The 23,907-nt window shown below is 48.9% G+C and overlaps 3 protein-coding genes across 7 annotated transcripts in view; all 3 read left to right on the top strand.

Annotated features, from left to right (window-relative positions):
* The first annotated feature begins 608 nt into the window (after window positions 1-608).
* cacnb4a (calcium channel, voltage-dependent, beta 4a subunit) lies at window positions 609-8,172 on the top strand. The gene is made up of 14 exons (XM_068746521.1): window positions 609-671; window positions 1,415-1,498; window positions 4,266-4,385; window positions 4,484-4,606; window positions 4,717-4,844; window positions 4,952-5,031; window positions 5,119-5,138; window positions 5,458-5,538; window positions 6,511-6,569; window positions 6,640-6,749; window positions 6,876-7,027; window positions 7,446-7,541; window positions 7,646-7,822; window positions 7,909-8,172. Exons 1-14 carry the CDS (start codon window positions 609-611, stop codon window positions 8,170-8,172), a joined length of 1,557 nt encoding a protein of 518 aa, XP_068602622.1.
* Window positions 8,173-9,996: 1,824 nt separating this feature from the next.
* Window positions 9,997-12,944, top strand: arl5a (ADP-ribosylation factor-like 5A). Its single transcript, XM_068746522.1, has 6 exons — window positions 9,997-10,318; window positions 11,477-11,537; window positions 11,632-11,779; window positions 11,887-11,970; window positions 12,058-12,209; window positions 12,345-12,944. Exons 1-6 carry the CDS (start codon window positions 10,273-10,275, stop codon window positions 12,391-12,393), a joined length of 540 nt encoding a protein of 179 aa, XP_068602623.1. The 5' UTR covers window positions 9,997-10,272; the 3' UTR covers window positions 12,394-12,944.
* Window positions 12,945-13,260: 316 nt separating this feature from the next.
* Window positions 13,261-23,907, top strand: part of neb (nebulin) — a 49,486-nt gene continuing 38,839 nt past the window's right edge. For all 5 annotated transcript variants that reach the window (XM_068746514.1, XM_068746515.1, XM_068746516.1 and 2 more), the window contains exons 1-29: window positions 13,261-13,382; window positions 14,078-14,164; window positions 14,379-14,480; window positions 16,461-16,505; window positions 17,040-17,147; window positions 17,768-17,875; window positions 17,996-18,100; window positions 18,174-18,278; window positions 18,383-18,487; window positions 18,573-18,677; window positions 19,077-19,181; window positions 19,254-19,361; window positions 19,452-19,568; window positions 19,995-20,096; window positions 20,193-20,300; window positions 20,385-20,489; window positions 20,568-20,666; window positions 21,136-21,240; window positions 21,319-21,426; window positions 21,510-21,623; window positions 21,729-21,926; window positions 22,006-22,113; window positions 22,205-22,303; window positions 22,389-22,493; window positions 22,647-22,754; window positions 22,861-23,172; window positions 23,262-23,468; window positions 23,558-23,662; window positions 23,765-23,872. In XM_068746514.1, coding sequence (XP_068602615.1) covers window positions 14,400-14,480; window positions 16,461-16,505; window positions 17,040-17,147; window positions 17,768-17,875; window positions 17,996-18,100; window positions 18,174-18,278; window positions 18,383-18,487; window positions 18,573-18,677; window positions 19,077-19,181; window positions 19,254-19,361; window positions 19,452-19,568; window positions 19,995-20,096; window positions 20,193-20,300; window positions 20,385-20,489; window positions 20,568-20,666; window positions 21,136-21,240; window positions 21,319-21,426; window positions 21,510-21,623; window positions 21,729-21,926; window positions 22,006-22,113; window positions 22,205-22,303; window positions 22,389-22,493; window positions 22,647-22,754; window positions 22,861-23,172; window positions 23,262-23,468; window positions 23,558-23,662; window positions 23,765-23,872 — 3,183 coding nt within the window. In that variant the 5' untranslated portion in view covers window positions 13,261-13,382; window positions 14,078-14,164; window positions 14,379-14,399. The remainder of the gene's footprint in view (window positions 13,383-14,077; window positions 14,165-14,378; window positions 14,481-16,460; window positions 16,506-17,039; window positions 17,148-17,767; window positions 17,876-17,995; window positions 18,101-18,173; window positions 18,279-18,382; window positions 18,488-18,572; window positions 18,678-19,076; window positions 19,182-19,253; window positions 19,362-19,451; window positions 19,569-19,994; window positions 20,097-20,192; window positions 20,301-20,384; window positions 20,490-20,567; window positions 20,667-21,135; window positions 21,241-21,318; window positions 21,427-21,509; window positions 21,624-21,728; window positions 21,927-22,005; window positions 22,114-22,204; window positions 22,304-22,388; window positions 22,494-22,646; window positions 22,755-22,860; window positions 23,173-23,261; window positions 23,469-23,557; window positions 23,663-23,764; window positions 23,873-23,907) is intronic.

Below are 23,907 nucleotides of genomic sequence, written 5' to 3' on the forward strand. Positions count from 1 at the left end.
AGAAAACAAACGCTTTTGTAACAGAGCAAACTTATTGTATTCTTTTTTGAATAAAAAAAATATTTGAACCGCATCGAGAGTTTTCTTTGACATTTATGTAATATAAGAATATAAATACATTAAACGACTGAAGGGTATACCTAATAGTGATCTCTGTAGTCATTATACCATTTACTGTCTCATTCATGCACACATTAAATCCATGTGACGTCATGTCTTGGCACATTATTCTTTAAAACCAATAGTTATTATGGGATGTCATTTTATAATGCGTCCTAAAATAAAATGACAAAACTACATGCGTCAGTAAAAGCAAAAACGTGCTTGAAGTTCTGACTTTCTGCGTTGTCATTGAACGCAGCACGACCTAAGCGCTGCGCTGAGAGAGAGGAGGAGGAGGAGGAGGTGGAGGAAGAGGAGGAGGGCTCGTGTTCGTGCACGCGCGGAATCGCCGCAGAACGGGACAAGTCTTCAGATCCGCAGCTTTGATTTCTGTCGTGAAGCGGAAACGGACCGACGCTGGATCCGGAGGTCCAATGTCCGGTACCGGCGCAGCGACACGTCCAGCGGAGCGGCAGCCCCCGCCTTGGACCGACGAACTGGCTGAGATGTCCCGGCACATCTACACCAGACACGGGGTCGGAGACGCGCTGCAGAAGCCCGTGGTCCAGGTAGGAAAATCAACAATCAATAGAACAGGTCTAAAGATCCAACATGGAGGACCTCGGGAAAACACGTTTATAGAAGCAAACGTGTATTTACTGCAGCAACAAAGTGATCCGTGAAAGGATCTCTGAACCCATTAACTTCATCTTTCCTGTAACGAGGGCTCATCGATCAGGCCCCGCGTGTTTCCGCGGCCCTTAGAAATAGATTTATTCTAAGAAATGTGAAAATGGCTCCTGAATTATTGATCCTTGCCTGATGGACGAGCTGCACGGCCCAAGTCACTTTCCCACTGTAAAAAGTGTTTTTACCATTAAACTGGGCAGGAAGTTGTGTCTATATTGCATCAGGTTATACAGTATATATATATATATATAGAGAGAGAGAGAGAGAGAGAGAGAGATTTTTATTGTGTTATTGATTTTCCTAAGAGGTAAAAGGCGAGAATTAATTTATGGCATTCAAAGAGGGTGAATTAAAATAAAAGACATGAGGAACTTTTAAAAGAAATAATGTGTTAAACACACAAAGCAGAGTCGAATACAATTCACAATACGATAAAAACAAAATGTTACAGAGCTAAAATGAAAATAAATAAATACAAATCTATCACAGACACAAACCCGGCTCGACTTTTCACGCAGCGGATCTTTGGATGAGCTGCTGATTTGTATTTTAAGTACCTGCAAAAAGACATCAATTCAATAAACTAAAAAATAACGCTTCCCCCCCTCCCCCCCCCCCCCAGGCGAACAGAGGGACCTACTCCAGACGCAGCCGGCTGAAGCGCTCCGACGGCAGCACCACCTCCACCAGCTTCATCCTGCGACAGGTGAGGACGGGGGCTACATCCTGTTACCAAGGGAACCGAGGCTGACAGAGGCCATTCGGCAAACGCAAAAGGGCAGTTTGTCCAAAGGGGGGGCCCCGAACCCCATCCCTGAAATGCATGTAGGTCAGCTGGTCCATTTGAGAGTTCCCTCTGTGCTTGAAGCCGGTTTTGGTTTTAATTATAACTAAACCTTTATAACTACAGCGCTGACGACGCGCTGCGTGTCGAACTCCTGTTGATTAATTATTGAATCCACCGCCGCATGTAATTAACGGCGTGGCCCCCGGGGGGGGGGGGGGGGGGGGGGGCGGAGGAAAAGACCAGATTATAATGGAGGAAATGGGGAGAAGCAAACGACTAAAAAAATGAATCTGTAAGAACAAAGGAGCTAAAAGGAGGAGAAGCAGAACAGAAGGAGGACGGGGGGGGGGTTCTGCTCCCCGGCCTCGTCGCTTGTTCAGATTTCTTGTTGTGTTTTTTGTGTCGTCATCAGTTGAGGAAGAGTGGGCCTGTGTTTGATTCGCTTGTGTATCCATGGCAACAGATGCCCTTCGACAGCAGGGGTCAATCGCAGACGCCTTTTCTTCACAGGAATAAATAGGGAAGCGGCCCGTTCTGATCCTCCTCTTCCCCGGAAGGCCTTTTTTACTTCACGCCTTTATTTTCCGGAAGTCCCCCGGTGGTCGTGTCCCGTTTGGTAGGAGCTGCTAGTTGAGGTGCTTTTCCCTACCCCCCCCCCCCCCCAGCCTGTGAAGTGATAAGGAAGGGGCTTCTTCATATAATTCCTCCTATGTAGGTCACGGCTCAACCCGGCTGCTTTTCATTGGTGAATTACTTGCCCCCCCCCCCCCCCCCCCTATCCATCCACCGGGCTGTGTTAAGTCATGCACCTGCAGCCGTTTTGCGCGCGCATCAGGTGCAGCGTGAAGGGAGGATCTGCTGAAGCGGCATCGTCTCATATAGGAGCAGGTGCCCCTGCAGTAACACCGTCCGCCAGCAGACGGCGCTGTTGCTCTACTGCATCGTTGAAGCGGCTGAGCGTAAAACATGCGTTCCAGTTTAATTTGGGCGGATTTTTAAAAAGAAATACGGGGTTAATTTAAATGATTTGTCAATCGATTGATTTACTGGTTGCCTTAAAAGAGAAATTTGACCCGCGTTCCCTGAGCGAAATAGCAAAGACATTTCTCTTTTTTAGAAATAAGTTTCAACGTCTCCTTGATTCCTTGGTCTCTGTTTTTATTACAAAATAATAATAATAATAATAATAAAATACATCAAGAATTGTGGTTTGACAAAATGAAAGAGAGAGCTCATATCACGGCTACTTTGCTCTTGAGACGTGTCCAAATAGAGACTTTAAAGTCCATTTCTGCCCTCTGTGTTGCATCCGGGCGACTTCCTGTTGGAGCATCTTCACGCCTGTAAACTACAATCATGGACGTCCGGAGAGTTTACCTCCCGTTTGTGCATGGAACGCTCAGAGTCTGCAGGTTAACGCTGCTTCCGGGCTGCCCCCCCCCCCCTGCCTCTTCCTTGTTCGGCATCACTGACCGGAGCCTCCGTCAGCCAATCGGCAGGCGGCATCTCTCACCTCTGTCATCGTCTCGTGTTGGAGGAAGGGATTGGCTTGTGTGATCTGAGCTCGGGAGGCAGATGAACTGCCAGGTCTGCTTTGGCTTTTTTTTGGGGGGGGTGGTGGTGGGGGGGGGGCAACCTGGCTGCTTCTATAATGGGAACCGACGCTCGCTCGCATCAGGAGAAATAACGTCCAAGTCAGCGGCAGGAAAGGGAAGGTGTGTTGTTCTGCGTCCTACCTTCATGTGGAGAGAGAGAGCGCTGGTGGGCTCCATCACCCCCCCCCCTCCGTTTGATCCTTCACTGGTTCTCTTTTGCGCCAAAGAGCAGCTTTTCTGGATTCCCGCTCCTCCATGTACGATAACTTGAACCCGCATGGATTTGAAGACTCGGAGGCGGTGAGTGCAGTGTCTGACTCGTAAAACGTGTCGGGGGGGGGGGGGGATGCATGTGGCTTTCTCAGATTGACGGCTCTCCTCCTGATGCCGTGGCGTCTCGCTGCTGTGCGTCTCACACTAATGCGTGCACGGCAGAGATTGCTGCGTTCCCTCGTCTTCACCACTCACAGCCGACTATTCTGAGGCCGACGTCCTGCAACTCCTTTTGACAAATGAAGCTGCTTCCGGTGCTCCTGATCGTGCAGCATCGTCCACACCGCCACCTCCGTCTCCGTCGTGTTCGGATCACGGGTCTAAAGAACCGACGATGATTGGGGGGGGGGGGGGGGGGGTTTATAGCTCCTCCGTAAAAGTCTAAGCCGTGATAAGACTTTAGTGGTTCTGAAGCAGCGATGGGCTTAACGGCGCCGGTGGAGGATGCGATGAATAGAATGCTTTTAGGCTCCTCTCTCCCAGGTCGGATCGGTGTGGAGGCCTGGGGAGGGAGGAGGAAGGAGACGGGGGGGGGGGGGGGGGGGAGGTACCGGCCTGTGGCGTCGGAGTGGATAAAGCGTGAGTGTCGCATGACGAACTCAAGACGCGGCCACTTGACGGTCTTAGATAATGTGTGTGTTCTTGCATCTATAAATAAAAGCGGAGTCTTTCTGAACGTCCCTTCGCCGCTCGCTTCGCCGTCTTTAACCTGTCGGCCTTTGATCCGTGCACGGCGAGGGCCGGGACCAGTTACTGGTTCTGCTGGCAACGCCGTTTCCCGCTGACAACGCCGTTTCCGTCTGCTCTTCATCCTCCAGGGCTCAGCTGATTCCTACACAAGCCGACCGTCGGACTCGGATGTGTCCCTGGAGGAGGAGAAGGAGGGCGGCCGGCAGGAGAGGGAGCAGCAGGCCGCCGTCCAGCTTGAGAGGGCAAAGGTTACTTTCATTGGCGGCCATTTAAAGTCCAGTAGAACGGCCGAACGCCTCGTGCACCCCGCCATTATTGCGATTGCTCTCCCCCCCCCGTCTCGCAGACTAAAGCGGTGGCGTTTGCTGTCAGGACTAATGTCAGCTACTGCGGCGCCCTGGATGAGGACGTCCCCGTGGCCGGGACCGCCGTGTCCTTTGACCCCAAGGACTTCCTTCACATCAAGGAGGTGAAGCGAGCACGGTCCCCTGCTCCACGTAGTCTTATGTAAATCCCAATATGGGTGGTACTGAGGGGGGGGGGGGGTTCCGTCTGCTTCATTTCCCTTCTGATCTGCAGAAGTTCAACAACGACTGGTGGATCGGCCGTCTGGTGAAAGAGGGCTGCGAGATCGGCTTCATCCCGAGCCCTCTGAAACTGGAAAACGTCCGCGTCCAGCAGGAGCAGAAGCGAGGACGTTTACACGGGTGAGTCCAGAAACTGGGCACCGCTGATACGTGACGGCACCTTTCTGGGCTTCAGCCTCCCCCCCCGCCCCCCCAACTCTGCTCTCTCTGTGTTGTTTTCATTGTAGCAGTAAATCTAGCGGGAATTCCTCCTCCAGTCTGGGAGAAATGGTGTCGGGAACGTTCAAACCAAACCCCAACTCCGCAGGTTGGTCTCGGAAAATATCCGGTTAGCTCTGAGAGGAAGCAAAGTCGCAGTCGCTGGCTGACGTCATCTTCCTTTTTCCTTTTTCAGGGAAGCAGAAACAGAAAGTGGTGAGCATGGCTTTGTTCTTTAATTAGCATCCTTAGCATTAGCGCCTCAGAAAAAAAAAAAGCTTCTTCTAGAGGCATCATGGGAAAGGACGGAACTCTCTATCGGGAAAACTGCTGTGGATGATTCCCCACACTCGCCTGTGTAAGAATTCATCAGTCATGCTTTCTGACTGGTCGGGCTTCATTTAATTTGAGTCCTCTGTGGACGGAGACGAGTTTATCATTTTAAGGATGACGTTCAAACCTTGAATCAGAAATCAGTTACATTAAAGAACCTTAAATAGCCGTGTCCTGACGTCGTCTGTGCCCTCCGCTCCAGGCCGAGCACATCCCGCCGTACGACGTGGTTCCCTCCATGAGGCCGGTTGTCCTGGTGGGACCCTCCCTGAAGGGCTATGAGGTAGGGGCTGCACTGGAACCACAAGGCAGGAAAAAAAAAAAAAAAACTAAAAAAGGAGGGAGTGGGAGTCAGTTGTCATGGAGTCGCAGGCTTTGCCTCCCATTCTGGCGTTGCCGTGGTAACAACCTTCTGGATAAACTGCACCAGCCTGAAATTTGAAATTAGAAACCCGGAATAATGCGCCGCGCCGCGGCTTCTAAGTGGGAGAGACGGAATATCAATTCCTTTCTTTCGATTTTACGATCCACGCAGCTCACGAAGAGCAGCGTTTGGCGTCGCCGCATTTCTGCCAGTGGCGCAGAGTGAGGATGTGGACACTTTAATTCACTCCACGGCGCTTAACTACAGGATGCGTTGTGTCAGGCTCGCAGCATGTGAAGCAGGGAAGCAGCCGCTTCAGAGCCCGTGTCCTCCCTTTAGAATAGAAAATAGCAATAAGACAAATCGCTTCTGAGGGAAAAGTTATATGATTATATATATGATCACAAACTGATCATATATTTATACGTAAAAAATTGTCTTTTTTGTTTTGTTTCGGAACTTGAAATGTATCTAGAAGTAAAAAAGAAACAGACAAACCAGCCTCACGTGAGTCACTAAATCCACAACCTGACGCCGTTGAATCACCTTGTTGACCCACGGCGGCATCGCATGCGTTAACGACACAATAATACGTCACCTGGCCGGGGCGCCGCACTGAAAGGACACGCGGACGCTGCCAAACTGTGCCAAATGGCTTCAGCGAACACAAAGCTCCGCCTGTTTCACCGCCAAGAGGACGGCTGCTTTGTCCGGATGAATTCCAGCCCTCGGAGCGGCTTTCAGAGTCATTAGGGAAACCGATATTGGCGTCTCCACTTTGTGATTGCCCCTATTCGTCTCCGTTAGCTCATGCAGCCTTTTTGCCCTGGTCTTTCCTGACTCGTCTTCCCTTTTCTGTCTCCCATCCCGTCCCTCCATTCGTCCACGCAGGTGACGGACATGATGCAGAAGGCGCTGTTTGACTTCCTGAAGCACAGGTTTGACGGAAGGTGAGCCGTCTGTCACGCCGCCGTCGCCCCCCTCTGGCTCCGTCACATGTGCGTTTCTGCCTTGTCTCAGGATCTCCATCACCAGGGTAACAGCTGACATATCGTTGGCCAAGAGGTCAGTACTAAACAACCCCAGTAAGAGGGCCATCATTGAGAGATCCAACACCCGCTCCAGCCTCGGTAAAGCCACAGGAACTGTTTCACTCAATGATGTGCGTGTCTTGTCGGTGTCGAGTCCCTGGAGGCGACCTCCGTATCCCTTCCTTTTCATGGCCGCTCTGCCGTGTGTCACCGTTCTTCTTATAGCCGAGGTCCAGAGTGAAATAGAAAGGATCTTCGAGCTGGCCCGGTCTCTGCAGCTGGTGGTGTTGGATGCCGACACCATAAACCATCCCGCGCAGCTCATCAAGACCTCGTTGGCGCCCATTATCGTCCACGTCAAAGTGTCCTCTCCCAAGGTGAGGCGGAAGATCCGGAAATCCATTCGCTGAAACGGTCGATTTCCACGTTTCGCAAGGCTCGAGGAGATTCCAGAGAAAGCCCTTTATGCTACTCATGCTAAACAAAAGCCTCTAAACCGAGACCCCTTACATTGGCAGAATGGAGAGAGAGCGAAGAGCCTCACGCCCTGAGGAACAACGCTATAGCTTTAGCTAAGTGCTAGCTGCTAAGCCCTCAAAGCGCAGACTAAGATCCGTTGGAACATTGATTTTCCTGCTTTTCTTTGAGATGCATTTCCTTAATTGGTTCTTTGTGATTAACTCCAGGGAACCGAAATACTGATTAGCAATCAGCACTTTAGATTTTTCTGATGACAAAGACGTCGTCTTTCCTGCGCCGCTCTGCAACACTATGCTATGCCTCCGCTTCCCAAAGGTCCTCCAGCGGCTGATCAAATCAAGAGGCAAATCTCAAAGCAAACACCTGAATGTGCAGCTGGTCGCCGCCGAAAAACTGGCGCAGTGTCCTTCCGTGAGTCCAAACACCCGTTAAACCGGTACAGCCGGTCCTCTGCTTTAGCTGCCGCTCCCGCTACACCGTCTTCTTCATCTTCTTCCTTTCCTTTCCCACCTCAGGAGATGTTTGATATTATTCTGGATGAGAACCAGCTGGAGGACGCGTGCGAACACCTGGCGGAGTACCTGGAGGCGTATTGGCGCGCGACACACACGTCACTCGGCACGCCGCTCAACCCCCTGCTGGGACGCAATCTGGGCTCCACCGCGCTCTCCCCGTATCCTGCTGCCATTCAGGTGAGCCCATCAGACGTAAAATTGAGGGGGGGGGGTGGACCAGTCAGCGGCAAGTTTACAATCAGAATCGGTGTCTTCTGTCGCAGGCCCAAAGAAACCGCAACGGCAACCGCGCGACGACAGACCGCTCGCCAGTCGAACGCTGCGGCCTGATGGCTGCCGACGAGAACTACCACAACGAGCGGGCGCGGAAGAATCGCAACCGCCTGTCCTCGTGCTCGCAGCACAGCCGAGACCACTCGCCTCTGGTGGAAGAGGACTACCAGGACCCCTACGAGGATTCTTACAAGCCCCACCGCAACCGAGGGTCCCCCGGAGGCTACAGCCAGGACTCCAGGCACCGGATTTGAGCCGCGGCACTCATTTGGACTGTAGAACCCACGCCATCGATGTGTCGTACCTCGTTCTCCCTTTGGCGCAGACTCTTGCCATAATGAGCGTTTGAACTTTAAGAGAGAGAAGAAAAAAAAAAAAATTACGAATCCTTTCTCTTGCTGTGATGCAGCAGGAACGGATCAGGGACGAAAGTAGCACAAGACCACACAAACGTTATGTATGAAAGGGGAATGCTCATCTAAATACGTCCCGGATGGGGCTCTTGAGTGGGGATTGTTTGCGACAACCCCCCCCCCCCCCCCCCCCCCCTCAACATCTCGGATGTTACCGTAGCATGCAGGTAGAACTGTAGGTACAGGTCGCCTCCTGCATAGAACCCATTTGCACGTGTCTAGGAGGAGCTGGAAGGAGCGTATAATGCATTAAAATGGAAAGATGTTAGGACGTATTTGTTTCAGAAATGCTACTAATGCAAAAGAATTAGCACTTCCATGACAGGAGTCAGTAGGATGCTCATTCAGGCATGTTCTTCACATGCTGTGAATTTGACTGCTGGCGTCGATCACATGTGGCAGGACGTGTTTTTTTTGGTGAGTTTACTGACGTATAACGAGGGCTTCCATGTGTAAATACAGTCGAAATAAATGAAGGAAAGGTTTTTTATTTACAGCTTCATTTTAATACATTGGATTCATTTCCGCCGTCTGACGTAGAAGATGACTTTCCTCCAAAATTGATTTGTTATTAAGGTTTTTATCAAATAAAATGACTGACACATTTTTCATGAGTAGCATTTAAACTTCATTTGAATTATCAAATAAAGGTTTTCCAGTGGATGCCAATGGGAATTTATGCTTCACTAGTGTTACACTTCATGGATGAGAATTGATCTTTAAACCACTTGGACAGGAATATTTCATCACAATGCCTTTAAACATTTGTCGGATTAATTTACTTAATTGATTTAAGATTCGACTCAAATATCATCTTTCAATGGCCTATCCTTGTATAGTGTGATTTAATTTTGGTTGGAAAGTTGATAGGAAACTCGAAGCTGTTCCTATCTGCCATAAACAGTAGCTGTTACTGGCGTTGATTCCAATCTTTGGAGCAGCGGTTTAAGAGTTAGGAATACTGCCTGCGAGAATGATGCATCGAATAGAAGTTTGTGTACTGTCATTTTACAACTGTAATGAAATAAACTGCCCTTACGCTGTTGGATAGCACATCCACTTTGTTTCTGTTTTGTTATTTATTTATGTCTTCGCATATTTCATCTGTCAATCTGTCAATAATTTGCTGCAAATTTTAAACCTTGAAAGAAAGGTCTAAAGAAACCCGTCAAATATTTGTATAGGTTGGCGACAGGGAGTTTTTAAATGTAATTTTTTGATGTCTTCAATAATTAATTGATAATCAGAATTGAGGCAAAACATTTTTTTTGTAGTTTAATTAATCATTTCATATATTTTAATAGTTTGATCAAATAATTCAGCAATAATTGAATGTTATTTAATCTTGTTTTCACTATTGCATCCTAAAATATCTTTGCTATTTCATATATATAATAGTTAATAGCGAGTTAATAATAGTAATAATAGTAAATTGATGATTGTAGATAAAAATAGGAATAATCCTGTCAAGATATATAATAATAATAATAATACGGTGCTTTCTGCGTGTATATTGATATTGAATGACGTCATAAACGGTGTTATTGTTTTCACATGTTTTTTTCTGAATAATTTATGACAGCAGGACAGAGCGAGTGCGCATGCGCAAGACTGACACTTGACAAGCGCAGCGCATTCACAACAGACAGCTGACACCAAGTAGCTAGCCGCCGTGGCTAACGTTGTGGCTTTGATCTCGGCATGACGTTTCCCGTCACGCGTTAAACGTCAAAGCCACAGGTGAGGCGAAAATGTAGTTTTAAGTCATACAAGTATGGCGGCTGCACTCAAACGCCCTGACAGCTGTTCGTTTGTGTCATTGATTAGCTAGCTAGCTAGTTAAAGTTGATAGCGCTCGAATAGCATCAACGCTAGCTAGCTAACGAACGGCACAGCGGATTCTTACGAAGCTGGCTGCGGGGGGGAAACTACTCGCCAGCCATGGGAATACTCTTGACCAAGCTGTGGAGGCTTTTTAATCACCAAGGTAAGAACGTTGCGATGACATTCATCACAGCTGTCGGAAGACATGGCCGCGAAGCGGGCTCGGTGTTCAGAGAAAGGCCCCTAAAGGCCTTTAAATTAGCTTTCTGCTTACGACGCTTTACTTTGTGTTATCGTTCACTACGTAAATAGAAGATGACTAATCTTTTGATTGTTAACGGAGGGGGGGCTCGGGTTGCGTGAAACCGAGTCGAGGATCGTTCGGTCATCACGAAGCCTCTGTAACGGGAGTCCTGACGCACGGTTCTGCCCGGCTGGCCGGTGTGAAGCGTGGACAGGGCTGCACAACGGAGTCGGCCACATCGGCAGGATAATCCGGCCTGTGCGGATCAATGAAAGCCTGGAGCCACATCCGATGCTGCGCCGGTGCTGGAGTCACAACCTCCGGGGGGGGGGGCGGGGGGGTGCCTGCTCCTACGAATCAATCCGAAAGTGATTGAAAATGTCTGACAAACACCCTCTGATTATTTCTTCGCTCTTTGAGGCTAGTTAGCATCTCTTTCTGTTAGATTGTTAGATTGTTCCTTTTGCTCCCGTCCATCACGTCGCTGGAGGCTGTGAGGCTTTTATTGTAGTCCCTGGATCTAACCCCTGCTGCACTCCCCAGTCAAAGGAAGCCACGCTGCTGCTGCTGCTGCTGCTGCTGTCCCAGATGATGGATTCAGCCCGGGGAGGACGTGCCATTACGAACTGGGTCGTCTTCCCGACATGCTAATATTTCATATTTATCTTTTCTGTTAAGGTTGCACAGACTTTAGTCGTGCCCTTGGTTTCCATCAAGTGTCTAAATAATAATTCTGTTCAGGGTGATATCGGGAGAACATCGTAAATTGTAAAAAAAAAAATACATTTACGATAATTATTTGCTGACCTACCTATAAATCAAATAATATTCACGCCGCCTTTAGCCGCCCAAACTTATTTTAATAGTTTGTGGAGTTGAACGTAAGCAAACAGTCGCTGCTGCCGGCGTGACGAGATCTTTTCCCATTGTGTTCGCCCCCCCCCCTTTGTATACATGACCTGCAGTGTTTGTAGAGAAAAGCTCAGACCAAACATGCACAGGTATTGATACTGAAATAGTAATCCACGAGTAATCCATTTCCACCGAGTATTTATACGAGTCGTCTTCTTCTTCCAGAGCATAAAGTTATTATCGTGGGCCTGGACAATGCCGGAAAGACGACAATCCTCTACCAGTTGTAAGTATTCCAGATATAACGCTTTGAAAAGCTTTATTCGAATGTTCTAAACGCCACCTGCGTCGCTCGCGCTCCCGTTTTCCGGCTTTCGCAGTTCGATGAACGAGGTCGTGCACACCTCTCCGACGATCGGAAGCAACGTGGAGGAGATCGTGGTCAACAACACTCACTTCCTGATGTGGGACATCGGGGGACAGGAGTCCCTCAGGTCGTCGTGGAATACGTACTACACCAACACGGAGGTAACGGCGAGTCGCACGTAAAAACGAACGGCACCGCGAGGCATCGAGGTGAAATGTGTCTCCGTTGTATCGCGGCCCGTTTTTTTTTTGTGTCTCCTCGTGAATAGTTTGTCATCGTGGTCGTGGACAGCACCGACAGAGAGCGGATCTCGGTGACCAAAGAGGAACTTTACAGAATGCTCGCACACGAAGTGAGTCTGACCGTCGAGCAGAACTACGGAAATGCTCCTTTTGTTTGTCGTCGGTTCTTCCGATGCGTCCTTTTATCTGCCCTCCAGGATCTAAGGAAAGCGGGGCTGCTGATCTTTGCCAACAAGCAGGATGTGAAAGGCTGCATGTCCGTGGCTGAGATCTCCCAGAGCCTCCAGCTCACCTCCGTCAAAGACCGCCAGTGGCACATCCAGGCGTGCTGCGCGCTCACCGGGGAGGGGTGAGCGCCGCTGGCTATTCTGCGTTTCCCCGTCGTGTTAGGCCGGAAATAAAAGAAAACGTCCCGTCGTGCGTTCGTTCTGACACGGTTCCCTCCCTTTCTCTGCCCTCCACCCCCTAAACCGTCTACCTCCAGGTTATGCCAGGGTCTGGAGTGGATGATGTCACGGCTGCGTGCGAGGTGATGACCTTTGACCCTGATCCAGAGCGCTCTCTCACCTTGTGAAACGAGGACGTGGACGGATCCGAGGCTCTCTCCTCGCTCCGGTGACGCCGGCGCGGGCGGGACGCCGCCGGGACGCGACGTCTTCTGTGATCGTTTATTTGACAAAAGACGTTCTGAACTCGGAACAAAAACAAAAAAGAAGGACCTTTTCAAGGAGGACGTCGGAACGACGGAAGAGACTCGAATGATTTCGACTTTAAACTTTCCTTTCAGCGAAACACGGAGGTCAACGGAGGGACTAGAACCAGAACGTGGACTCGCTCTTCAGCTGTGTGGGACTGTTGCTCACGGTGGCCTTGCAGTATTGCCAGACGGGCTGTGGACGTTTTTACCCCCCCGCCCCCCCCCCCACATGTGTACAGTCCAGTATTTTCTCTTTAACATGGTGCCTGCAGTAGAATGTTCCAGATGATGGTTGACGGAGGGTGAGACCACAAAATGGCCTCTTCCTTTCAGTCGCTGAGGATAATCGGTGAATTAAAGTGTTTTTACCCGTTTCGGGGACTCGAAGCGTGTCGTGGATGAGTGTTTCTTTCAAAGGGCGTTTGCTTTCCTCTCTCGGGGGCGGGTGCGACGGCGTTTTACTCCGGTTCGCTGTTCCGTTGTGTCTTTGAGCGAGCAGCGAGCCTCTTCCTCACAGGAACACTCAGATCCTTCCCCGTGGTCATCATCTACTCCCAGATCTACTACCCCCCCCCCGTCCCACTGCCCTCCTCATAACTGTACCGCTGATGCACTGGACTCAACAGGTGCTCTTTCCTGTAAGGATCACTGGGGTATATTTAGATGTGGAAACCCGAGAGCGCCGGCCTGTGATTGGCTGCGTGGCCCAAACGATAACCTGGGTAGAAACCTCAGCTGCGTGCTGTCGCCCCGCGTTTCTCTGGAGGGAAGCTGGGGGAGTCTTTGGCGTCTTGGGGGGGAGACCGTTGAGCTTTAAAACGACCGGTAAGCAGCGAATGGGAGAAAAGCTCCGGTTTTCTTTCCACACTTTTCCACATGGCGCTCCTTCCCTTGGTGGGGGGTGGGGGGGCTCCATCGCTCCCATCATCCTTCCATGGATCCAGGAAGGTCACCTGAGTGTCAAAGTTCTGCTGCACGTTGAAGGAGCAACAGAACAATCCAGAACCGCAAGGCCCGAGTCTTACCGAAGACCCAAGCCTACCCGTGGGATGTATCCGGATTTCCAGCGGCAGCCTCGCCGTTCTGAATTCTTTCTTTCGCTCTTTTCTTCTTTTGGTTTTTTTTGTCCTCCTTCCTCTCCTCGTCTACCTGTTTTTCTTTTTTACAGAAAGTACTTTTTTCATTCACATGCTAAAAAAAAAGTTAGTTTAGTATGCCGTCCTATATTTAACCTGCAGCCTCAGAAGGCATTGCAGCTCCAGCCAATCAGGCCGCGGCATTAGCTTACATAGTCAAATAGCTGGAGCCCCGTTGGACAGCTGTCTCCATCCTTCATCCTTCGTCCAGGAGGCCCCCCCAGTTCTCTCAGCTGTGTTGTGGCCAGACGGGGGAGGGAGGGGTCATAGATTCAGACGTGAAAGCCTGTTCTAATAATCCACTCCTTCATAATCTGCACTTTTCCCCTGTGTGAATGTTGATTTGCACAAAAAATGTTTTAGACGTTTTATCACTTTGTTTAGGATTGGGACAAAATTCCAAAAGTGGGAATAGCGGTTTGAGACCCCAGTGGACGGCGAGTGAGGAAATACGTCGGGAATCTTTCGCTGGTATGCATCTTTTCTGTGTGTGTGTGTGTGTTTGCTGCTTATTGTTCTTAGGAGAGTGTAACCGGGTTCATGGTTGTCAGCATCCTAAAATACCTCCCCCGGGGCAGTTGTCCTCTGGTCTCCAGTCAAAGCCCCCCCCCCCCCACAAGACAGACTTGCATGATGGTGTTCAAAATCCTTAAATGTCTGAAAATGACATTTATGCCTCCCGTAGAGTTTCTAAAACCGTCCGGCAATGACGGAAATCGTGGAGGAATACGAGGAGTATGAAGAGTACGAGGAGTACGAGGAGGGGGAGGAGGAGGTCGTGGATGAGGTGAGTGAGCATTTTCTCCTTGGGTTGTGGACGCCGATCCCGAAACGGGAGTTTTGATCCATTTTACATCTCAAACATGATTTTTTTTTGTTGTTGTCACATCCCCAAATATGATTAAAATCAGACGTGACTTCATTAGTTTCAGTAGATGAACATCATCTATGACATCGACAGGCCCTATGAATAGTTCTGTTAGTGCCCCCCCCCCTCCAGTCAGCAGTTCATCTGATGACAGATCCAGTTTCAGACACACACACCTTCTGATGGGTTTTACATCCCAGAAAGAAAACGCTGCTCCGTAGACATTCTCTCAACCTGCTTATCCCGTCGACCAAGCCTTCCTTTGCAATCCTGTGATGTCACCAGTGATGATGATGATGATGATGATGATGACATCACAGGTTGAGATTCTTCACGTCATGCCTGATGGCATGAGTTCACGTCTCTGAGCGATGTGACTAAAGCCGGAGAATCCAGGATGAGTGAAATGTCGTGTAGCTTGAAGCTCTCCCTGTCAGTGTCCAATGGAAGAGTGAAAGCAGAAGGCTAACGGATTAATCCCATATTTCCTGGTGAAATAGGATTAAAGTCGGCCTTTGTATTTTCTCGTACTTATTTACCGATGATATCTTATAGGGGAGTCTGAATGATGGACTTTTGCTAACACTAAACTAATCATTTAACTCCTATATAACGTATCAATCGCTGATTTACCATCTTTGGGGTAAAGATGTAAATCATCTGGGAGGCCGGGACGGAACCCCCCAATAAAATCAATACGCTCTGGTTTCACGACCACTTTCATCTACACTGTGGAGAACAATTTAGGAAATGTAAGACGGCTTCGAATTTAATCTACAGAATGGGGAGAATCATAATGTGAAAAATAGCTGATGATGATGATGATGATGATGAAGATTTTTCAAAGCATTCACTTAATGGACTGGACTCCTCGGGTCATCGATGGGTGGAGCTTAGAGTTCTCCTTCTGGCGTTCAGACGAATTTAGAAGCGGCACATTGGCAGAGGGATGGAGAGGAGGAAGAGGTAGAGGAGGAGGAAGCCGGGGGGGGGGTTAGAGCTATGGTTCTCCCCCCGTCTGATAGATTCTGATCCCGAGGCCTCTTACAAATGTTGATCAACTCGATTGAGATGCTCTTTCCCTCAGCTCTGGTTGCTCCTGGGTTGCGTTCGGAAGACAACCTGTCCCGAAACGTTGGACTTTAGGCGACTGTAAAAGTTCCACTGGCGACACGTCCTAAGTTTAGGGAGGGTGTAATCCAGGCAGGGCTGAAAATTAGACGGGCTATTCGTGGAACAGGAGTGGGGGGGGGGGCGCTGACTGACTTTAGGCCGAGGTGCTTGAATGGAAAAATGTCCCCCCCCCCCCTCAACATTAATGGTGTTTTACGGATTTAGAGAAAAGTCTAAACGTTTCCCCCGACAATGCCGTATTCAGCTCCAGTCGTCTCAATCGAGAGTGAAGTTGATGGGATTTTATTTAGGGGGGGGGGGGGGGGGGGCTGTTGCACGAGGCCGCTTAGACAATAGTGAGGAATTCTTTGCAGAGACGCCACTGTTACATTTACAACGAGGCCAATCCTCCAATGCACAAGTTTAAGCCAGTCTCTATGAGGGGGGGGGGCACAGAGTGTCAGAGCTGGAATGAGTTGATCTAAATCCGCCCAGAGCCGTGTTTGAACAGACGTCTGGCCCATGAAGCTGTCTAAACAGTTTGGTGCGTGTGTGTGTGAGAGACGGTACCGATGGGATATAGACAAACACCCGGACGGCGTTTACCCTGCGAGTTAGAGCAGCCGGGCTGCAGAAGCACGGGGAGGGGGGGGGTCAGGAGCACCAGAGCTGTGGGGAAAAATCACCCTCAATCCAACGAGATGAATGTGCTGTTTCTCCCATAACTTTGTTCTGGCAGTTTTAAAACGCCAGAGTGTGTATTTATATTTGTAATATGTCGAGCAGATGACAACGACGACTGTCACTGAGCAAAAGACTCAGGTCCTTCAGGTAACGCACCTCCTCCCAAGGGCCGCAGTCTGCTAGACAGGGAGCCCCCCCCCCCTCCCTTTGTCTGCATGATGCTTCCAGGGATGCTGTGGCTTCCTTTATTCGCTGATCCTGGCTCACTGGGTTTTTGGAAAACTGCTCCCCCCCCCCCCCCCTCGTTTTTATGTCCCAACAGATGAATACTTTGCTGTATTAAGTATGGCTGATCCTTGCATGTAGCGTAAGATGCTACTAGATCCTGTAGCTACATGTTGGTTTTGTATGTCGCCCATATTCACGTTTGTCTTAACAACCTGAGCTCCATTTGCAGTTTTCATTGGTTCACGTCCTTCTTAGCCTCGACTCTCGCTTCAATCCTTGAAGGTGATTTATTTTCGGTGTAAAGGAAGACGCTGAATGGCCGTCCCTGTTTAAAGCGCATGTGCCCTGTTTTACTTCTGGGCTGACATGTTACCTGCCACCAAGCCGCGCCGCTCTGTCTCCTTCGCTAGCCGGATGGATCGTTTGACTGTATTTCCCTCCGTCCTGCTTCAGTCTGGTTTACCTGCCAGGAAAGTCAGGAAGAAGGTGAAGGTGGACACTTCCAAGTTCATGACCCCGTACCTGGCTCACAGCCAGAAGATGCTGGAGCAGTACAGCCACGTAAGCAGCACCCGGATGAATGGATCATGTAGCCTTTAATGATCATCAATCATATCACAATGATAACAACAACAATAGCAATACTCATGATGATAATAAGTATAATAAGAGCAATAGTAATAATGGTAATATTTATTATAACAGTAATAATGACTGCAATGATAATTATAATAAGGATAGTAATAAGAATTATATTATTAGTAATACAGTTATAATATAATTATAAAAGTAGTAATATAATAACAATAAGCATGTCTTTTGTATATAATTACATTATTGTTTTGTTATTAATATTATAAACACTATTATTATAATATTAAATTGTAACATAGCTATAATAAGTGTAAAACATTATAAAATAATATTAAACTTCATAATTATTTTTATTATTGATAATTGTAATGGTATTTATTTATTCGGTTTGCTTGCGTCGTTGTTTGTTTCATTGTAGTTGAAACCTATTTACTTACTTCTGGTCTTCATTGTGAATCTCTCGCAGATTTATTTTTGTGCAACAACATACCAAAACAATTTCCTTTTTATGACATCATAATGAATCTGCTTCTGTGAGTTTTACCGCGTTGGAGTTTCTTCACGCACGATGCATTCAATGCTGACAGAACAAGTACCGACATGCGTATGACATGTCCAGAGGGACGCCCCCTTCCATCATCGCGGACACCCCTGAACTGATCCGCATCAGGAAGGCCCAGGAGCAGCTCAGCGAGGTACGGGTGCCGTTGGGTTCACGAGGCTTTGAGCGTAAACACATTCATGGCAATTATGTTTGGGTCACTTCAGGAGTATAAAACTGTTATCTTATTTCATATTACTCGCGTGGTCATCAGGTCAAATACCGCATGGAGGGAAACAAAGCGCGGACGACGAGCTTGTACGATGGCGAGGCTAAAGAGGTCGCTCACGTGAAGCGCGTTTCTGAACTGATCAGCAAGGTGAGTTCTTTCTAATAGCAATACACCCAGATTTAAAAACATGGAGATCAGTGGTGTTGCTTCTCTCTCATAGGTTCTGTATAGACAGAAGTGGGATGAGACTAAGGACCGCTACCTGCTGCCTCCTGATGCGCCCGAGTTGGTCCTGGCTGTGAAGAACGCTGCTAACTACAGCAAAGTACGGCCATTGTGCCACAAGCACAGCATTTTATGTATTTATTTTAAACTATATTTAGAACATAATTGCTGTGAATGAAGTCATTCCTAACTTTGTACTTGCAGAAACTGTACACTGAGGACTGGGATGCCGAGAAGACCCTGTTCTACCCTTACAGCGACAGCCCAGAGCTGCGTCGGGTGGCCAAGGCCCAGGAGGTCCTCAGTGACGTGAGCGGGATTCACCGACAACACATCGGGGGGGGGGGGGAGCAGTTTGCACGCACCTTGTTATACGCAACGCTCTTCCCTGCAGGTTCAGTACAAGAAAGGCCACGACAAGCGCAAGGCCAAGTACACCTCCTTGCCCGACCCCCCCGAAGTGGAGATGGCCAGGAGGGCGGAGCAACAGCGCAGTGATGTAAGCAGAGCAAATTCTGCCGTCATGTTTACAACGCGAGAGAGAGAGAAGGTCAAATATATAAAAGATTTGAAAGCCTTCTACTCGGGATGAGTCACGAAGCCGGGGGGGGGGGGGTATGAGAGAATAATTTAGAGGTCGTGCTTTTCACATTGCACCTATGTGGAAACATACCCCCCCCCCCCGGAGACCAACCAACTTTCGGCCTCTGCTAGGAATAACTGGCCACCTGCTGAGCCGGCAAGGGAGAGGCTAACAATAGGTCACAATGACATGGATTCCAGCCATTCCCATCGTGATGAATCAGAGACGATACAAAGACGTGTCTTTTCCCCACGCTATTATACAACGTGCAAAAAGGCATCTCCTGAAGCTGATGGGTGTCGTTGTCCTCCGCAGCTGAAGTACAAGGAGGATTACAATAAAAACGTGAAGGGCCAATGGTGCGAGACGCCGTACTTTGACGTGGCCACCGCCAGGGTGGCGATGGAGAACCTGAGCAATGTGAGAATCCGCTCCTGCGTAAGATTGGTGCCCCCCCCCCCGCATCTAATCGGCGCTTCCTTCCCTGTGCAGAGAAACTACACGCAACGTTACGAGGCCTCCAAAGACCAAATTTATTTCATGCAAACGGACACGCCCGTTTACGACACCAATAAGAAGGCTCGCATTGCTGCCAGTGAGGTGAGCAGACCAAAAACGCACGCGTCAACATGTCGTGTCTCGCAGAGGTTTTTATCACATCAGTCACCGATTCTTTCCTCCACCCTTCAGGTCCAATACAAGAAGGAGTACGAGAAGAACAAAGCGCAGTCCGACTACAACACGCTCCCGGCGACAGAGAATCCTCTCCTCAGACAGCTCCGATACGCCGGCAGCATCCTCAGCGATGTAGGTGTCTGGGGGGGGGGAAAGAAAAAAGATTTCTGGTGACAGTGTCAACAGATGCTGTGGCGTCTCTGGAAGGTCGCCTACGGCGCGAACGCAACGCCGAGGCTGACATTTACGCCTGTTAGTCAGCGAACTAAAAACAAAACAAAACAAAACAAAAACAGGTGAGCGCTAAAGCCGTGGGTGTTATTTGGAGGGTCTGACGTGATGCGCCGGCGAGTGGATTGTCATACGAGCGGCGCTATATCAAAAGCATCTGAAAGTCCCTTCCAGGGCCGCTTGCGTGGCGCCAGCCGCTCGATTTGGTTCGATCCAGTTCCCGGACGCGCTTGGTACAGAAAGTCGTTTGCACAGATGATGCGTTTGGCTGTTTGTGCGTTATCGAGGCGCTTGCTGTTGTTTATTTATTTGGCATCCTCTTTGCAGAAAGTGTACAAGGCCAACTATGAGAAAGCCAGAGGTTTCAGCATCAACTACTGCGACACGCCGAAGTTCCAGATGGACTCGGTACTCAAGCAGTTCACCGATGTAAGAGTGAAGACGCTCCCACAGACCGGTCATTATTTTCCTGTTTGTTTGTTTGTTTTTAAACATGCATGTATTTCTTCCTTTTGTTTTTGGTAGATAAGGTACAAAAACAAGTACGACAACGAGGTGAAGGGCCACTACATCGGCAGCTACGAAGACATCTACATGCTCCACTGCCAGAAAGTTGAGGAGATGAAGAATGAGGTGAACGATTTTCCTTCTCCGTTTCCAAGATTCACTTCGTCGTAATCCTTCCTCGGAAATCTGATCGGCCGCTTTGTCCCGCAGCAACTCTACAAAGCCGATTACGAAGACACAAAGACGAGGTGCTTCTTCCCACAAACGATCACGCCCGAGTACGAAGCCCTGAAGAAGCTACAAGGCTGCAGCGACGTGAGTAACGACGTTCGCAGTTTAACAAATGTTCAACTTTCCTGCCGTTATATTTTCCTGTCTCCGTCTTCCTTGCAGACGACTTACCGGCAACACCCAGACAAGTTGAAATTTACTCAAGTGACGGATTCTCCGGTTATGGTTCAAGCCGCCATCAACGCCCAGCAGCTCAGCGATGTACGTATTGGCGGCAGCAACGGCGAGATATGACTTCTCGGAGTTGCTGTCGTGGAGATGACTCCTTATGTGTGTTTTAGCAATCTTTAGTTATTACCGTTGTTGTAGCTAGCGGACTAGATCGAATTCTCCAGGTCATTCAGATTACTTCAAAATGTGCCCGATCGTCTGAAATGGCCCAGCTGTCTTTCTGCGGGCACCATGGAAACTGGAGAGCCATCTCTCCGCGGTATAAATAGCATCAAGCATTCGGTTGGCCCAGAATAAACTCAGTGAACAGAGCGGAGCTGGGAAAGGAAGGGACAGTCACTACCAACCGGATCGACTCCAGCTGAGACGTTGCTGCCCTCCGCCGACAGAAAACGCCAAAATGACACTTGACTTAAACTCTCGTGCGACAAAGCCGTACCAAGGAAAGACATGAGGAAATGAATGAGCGAATCATTTGATCCCTTTCTTCCTTCTGCAGTTGAACTACAAGGCAGGGTATGAGGACATAAAGACCAAGTCTCACCTCCCCCCGGACTATCCCTTCTTCGTCCAGTCCAGAGTTAACGCCTTCAACCTCAGCGACGTGAGTTTCAGGACGGTTGTGAATGCAGTGCGGACTGACTTTCATTTGTTCTAACGCCGCGATTCTGTCTCTTTGCAGAACTGCTACAGGTACGACTGGGAGAAATCCAAAGCAAAAAAGTTCGAGATCAAGGGCGATGCCATCTCGATCCTCGCCGCCCGTGCCCACACAAACATTGCCAGCGATGTAAGCGCCTCGCGGTATCAGTCGTCACGAGCTCAAGGCGCCCCGGGATCGATCTTGTAACCTTTTTTTGCTCTTATTTGCAGGTTAAATATAAGAAGGAGTATGAGAAGAAGAAGGGACAGATGGTCGGAGCGCTCAGCATTCATGACGATCCCAAGATATTACACTCTGTTCACGTGGCCAGAATTCAGAGCGACGTAAGTCGTTAGCCTGCCGTAGAACCAATCACAATCCCGTTAAATATTAGTTCCCGTCAAAGCTAAGAGAGGATTATTGAAAGGTCTCGTTTGATGTCGCCACAGCGTGAATATAAAAAGGACTATGAAAAGATGAAGACCAAGTACCATACCCCGCTGGACATGATGTCCGTCACCTTGGCCAAGAAGTCCCAGGCCATTTCCAGCATGGCCGGTTATAGGAGCATCAGCACCAACTTCTTCCTCCCCAACGACAGCGTGCTTTTGGACCTGGCCAAGAAAGCCAACATCATCCAGAGTGATGTAGGCCCTAGTCAGAGTTTAAAAACAGACAGTTCATTTCTGTTGTGGTTGCCATTAAATGGGTTGTTCTTCACGGTAGAATGAATACAAGTCCGACTACAACAACTACACCAAGGGCACCCCGTGGGTCACCTTCGGCTCCATGGAAGTGGAGAAGAATAAGAGAGCTGCTGAGATCCTTAGCGAGGTCTGATACGCTTTAACCCCCTTTTTACGCTAACATTTGTTCAGCAGGTTTTTAAATCACATCATGTGTTTTCTTGTTTTGTTTCTTACAGAAAAAATACCGAAAGCATCCAGACCAGATCCCCTTCACCTCCATCGACGACCACCCCGTCATGATGCAAGCCAGAGTCAACCAGCTTCAGAGGAGCGACGTCAGTCCACGCCGCGCCCTCATGATGAATCCGCTTTGGTTTGGTAACGTGTGACGTCTGCCCTCCTTGCTCTGTTGCCTTCCAGCTGTTCTACAAGAGAGGCCTGGAGGAGGTCCATCAGAAGTACTCTCTACCTCCTGATGTCCCCGAGTTCCTTCAAGCCAAGTGTAACGCCTACAACATCAGCAACGTAAAGACACCGAGAGATTGTGTTTTATTTCAGTCATAACGTACAGAGCGTTACGTTCCAGGACCCCCCCCCCCCCCCCCCGTGAAAATCTGCAACAAATTTACGCCAGATTCATTCCAAATGTCATTTGCTGTTATTAATTTTTCATTTCAGAACTACTACAAACTTGCCTGGCAGGATCGTATTGCTAAAGGGTATGACATGAGGCCTGATGCTATCTCTGTCGTCGCTGCCAAAGCCGCCAGACATGCCGTCAGTGATGTAAGTTTCCCGAAAGACACGTCCTCTATCGTGCAAACCATAGCAACAACAGAATGATTTTAAACGATGGATGACAACAAGATGGGATTTGCCCTTTAACCTCTAGGTCCAGTATAAGAAGGCCTACGAGAAGGCGAGGGGCAAACACGTTGGCTTCCGCAGCCTGCAGGACGACCCTCTCCTGGTTCACTACATGGAGGTCGCTAAGCTGCAGAGCGACAAGAACTACAAGAAGGACTACCACAAGGCTAAGCTGAAGTATCACACCCCGGTGGACATGATGAGCGTGGTCCACGCCAAGCAGGCCTCTGCAGTGCAGACGTTTACTGGCTACAGGCAGCCCCACCACACTTACTGCCTCCCGCCTGGCTCGATGAGTTTGGACCTTGCTCGTAACATGAACTACAACGCCAGTGATGTGAGTTAAATTTGCCTTTTGCCGTCTTTTCTTTTGCGATGCAGCTAAAAAAAACGTTTTTTTTATCCGGCCTTTCTTATTCTTTCTAGAATAACTATAAAATGGAATACGAGACCTCAATGAAGGGAATCGGCTGGGTGCCCATTGGTTCGCTGGAGGTGGAAAAAGCCAAGGTGGCAGCAGCAGCCCTGGATGAGAAAAAGTACCGCCAGCACCCCGAAACCCTCAAGTTCACCAGTACCGTCGACTCAATGAGCATGGAACTTGCCAAAACCAATGCCAAGATCATGAATCAGGTGAGAGGGAGGCTGCAGCATTACTTATTTACCAGAACATAAGTCTCACAATACTCAGTAAGCAGTGCCTTTTTTAAATTGCCCTGCAGAAAGAGTATAAAGCCAGTGGAGAGAAGTTTATGCACACTTACCATCTGCCTGCTGACACCCCTGAACTGATGCAAGCCAGGTACAATGCTGTCAACATCAGCCAGGTGAGTTTGGACTGTTCTGTTCCACTGGTTTCCAGTATTCTTCCTCATGTACAGCGTGTAAGTGAAACGATAAAAAGATAACTCAGATTGTCGTTTATATAGAATTATTACACCTACGCTCATCGCCAAGATCTGCTTAAAGGACATCATGTGAAGGAAGATGCCATTCCCATTGTTGCAGCCAAATCCTCCAGAGACATTGCTAGTAATGTAAGTCGTGTGAATGCTGCTGAAAAATAAGAATT

This window comes from Brachionichthys hirsutus, chromosome 12, assembly GCF_040956055.1.
Source record: "Brachionichthys hirsutus isolate HB-005 chromosome 12, CSIRO-AGI_Bhir_v1, whole genome shotgun sequence".
In the NCBI taxonomy this organism is placed as follows: domain Eukaryota; kingdom Metazoa; phylum Chordata; class Actinopteri; order Lophiiformes; family Brachionichthyidae; genus Brachionichthys; species Brachionichthys hirsutus.

Coding starts and splice junctions, on each gene's coding strand:
- cacnb4a (XM_068746521.1), top strand. CDS start 609: ATGTCCCGGCACATCTACACCAGACACGGGGTCGGAGACGCGCTGCAG. Junction 6,750..6,875: donor CAACACCCGCTCCAGCCTCG/GTAAAGCCACAG, acceptor TTCTTCTTATAG/CCGAGGTCCAGAGTGAAATA. Junction 7,823..7,908: donor CGTATCCTGCTGCCATTCAG/GTGAGCCCATCA, acceptor CTTCTGTCGCAG/GCCCAAAGAAACCGCAACGG.
- arl5a (XM_068746522.1), top strand. CDS start 10,273: ATGGGAATACTCTTGACCAAGCTGTGGAGGCTTTTTAATCACCAAG. Junction 11,538..11,631: donor ACGACAATCCTCTACCAGTT/GTAAGTATTCCA, acceptor CGGCTTTCGCAG/TTCGATGAACGAGGTCGTGC. Junction 11,780..11,886: donor CGTACTACACCAACACGGAG/GTAACGGCGAGT, acceptor CCTCGTGAATAG/TTTGTCATCGTGGTCGTGGA.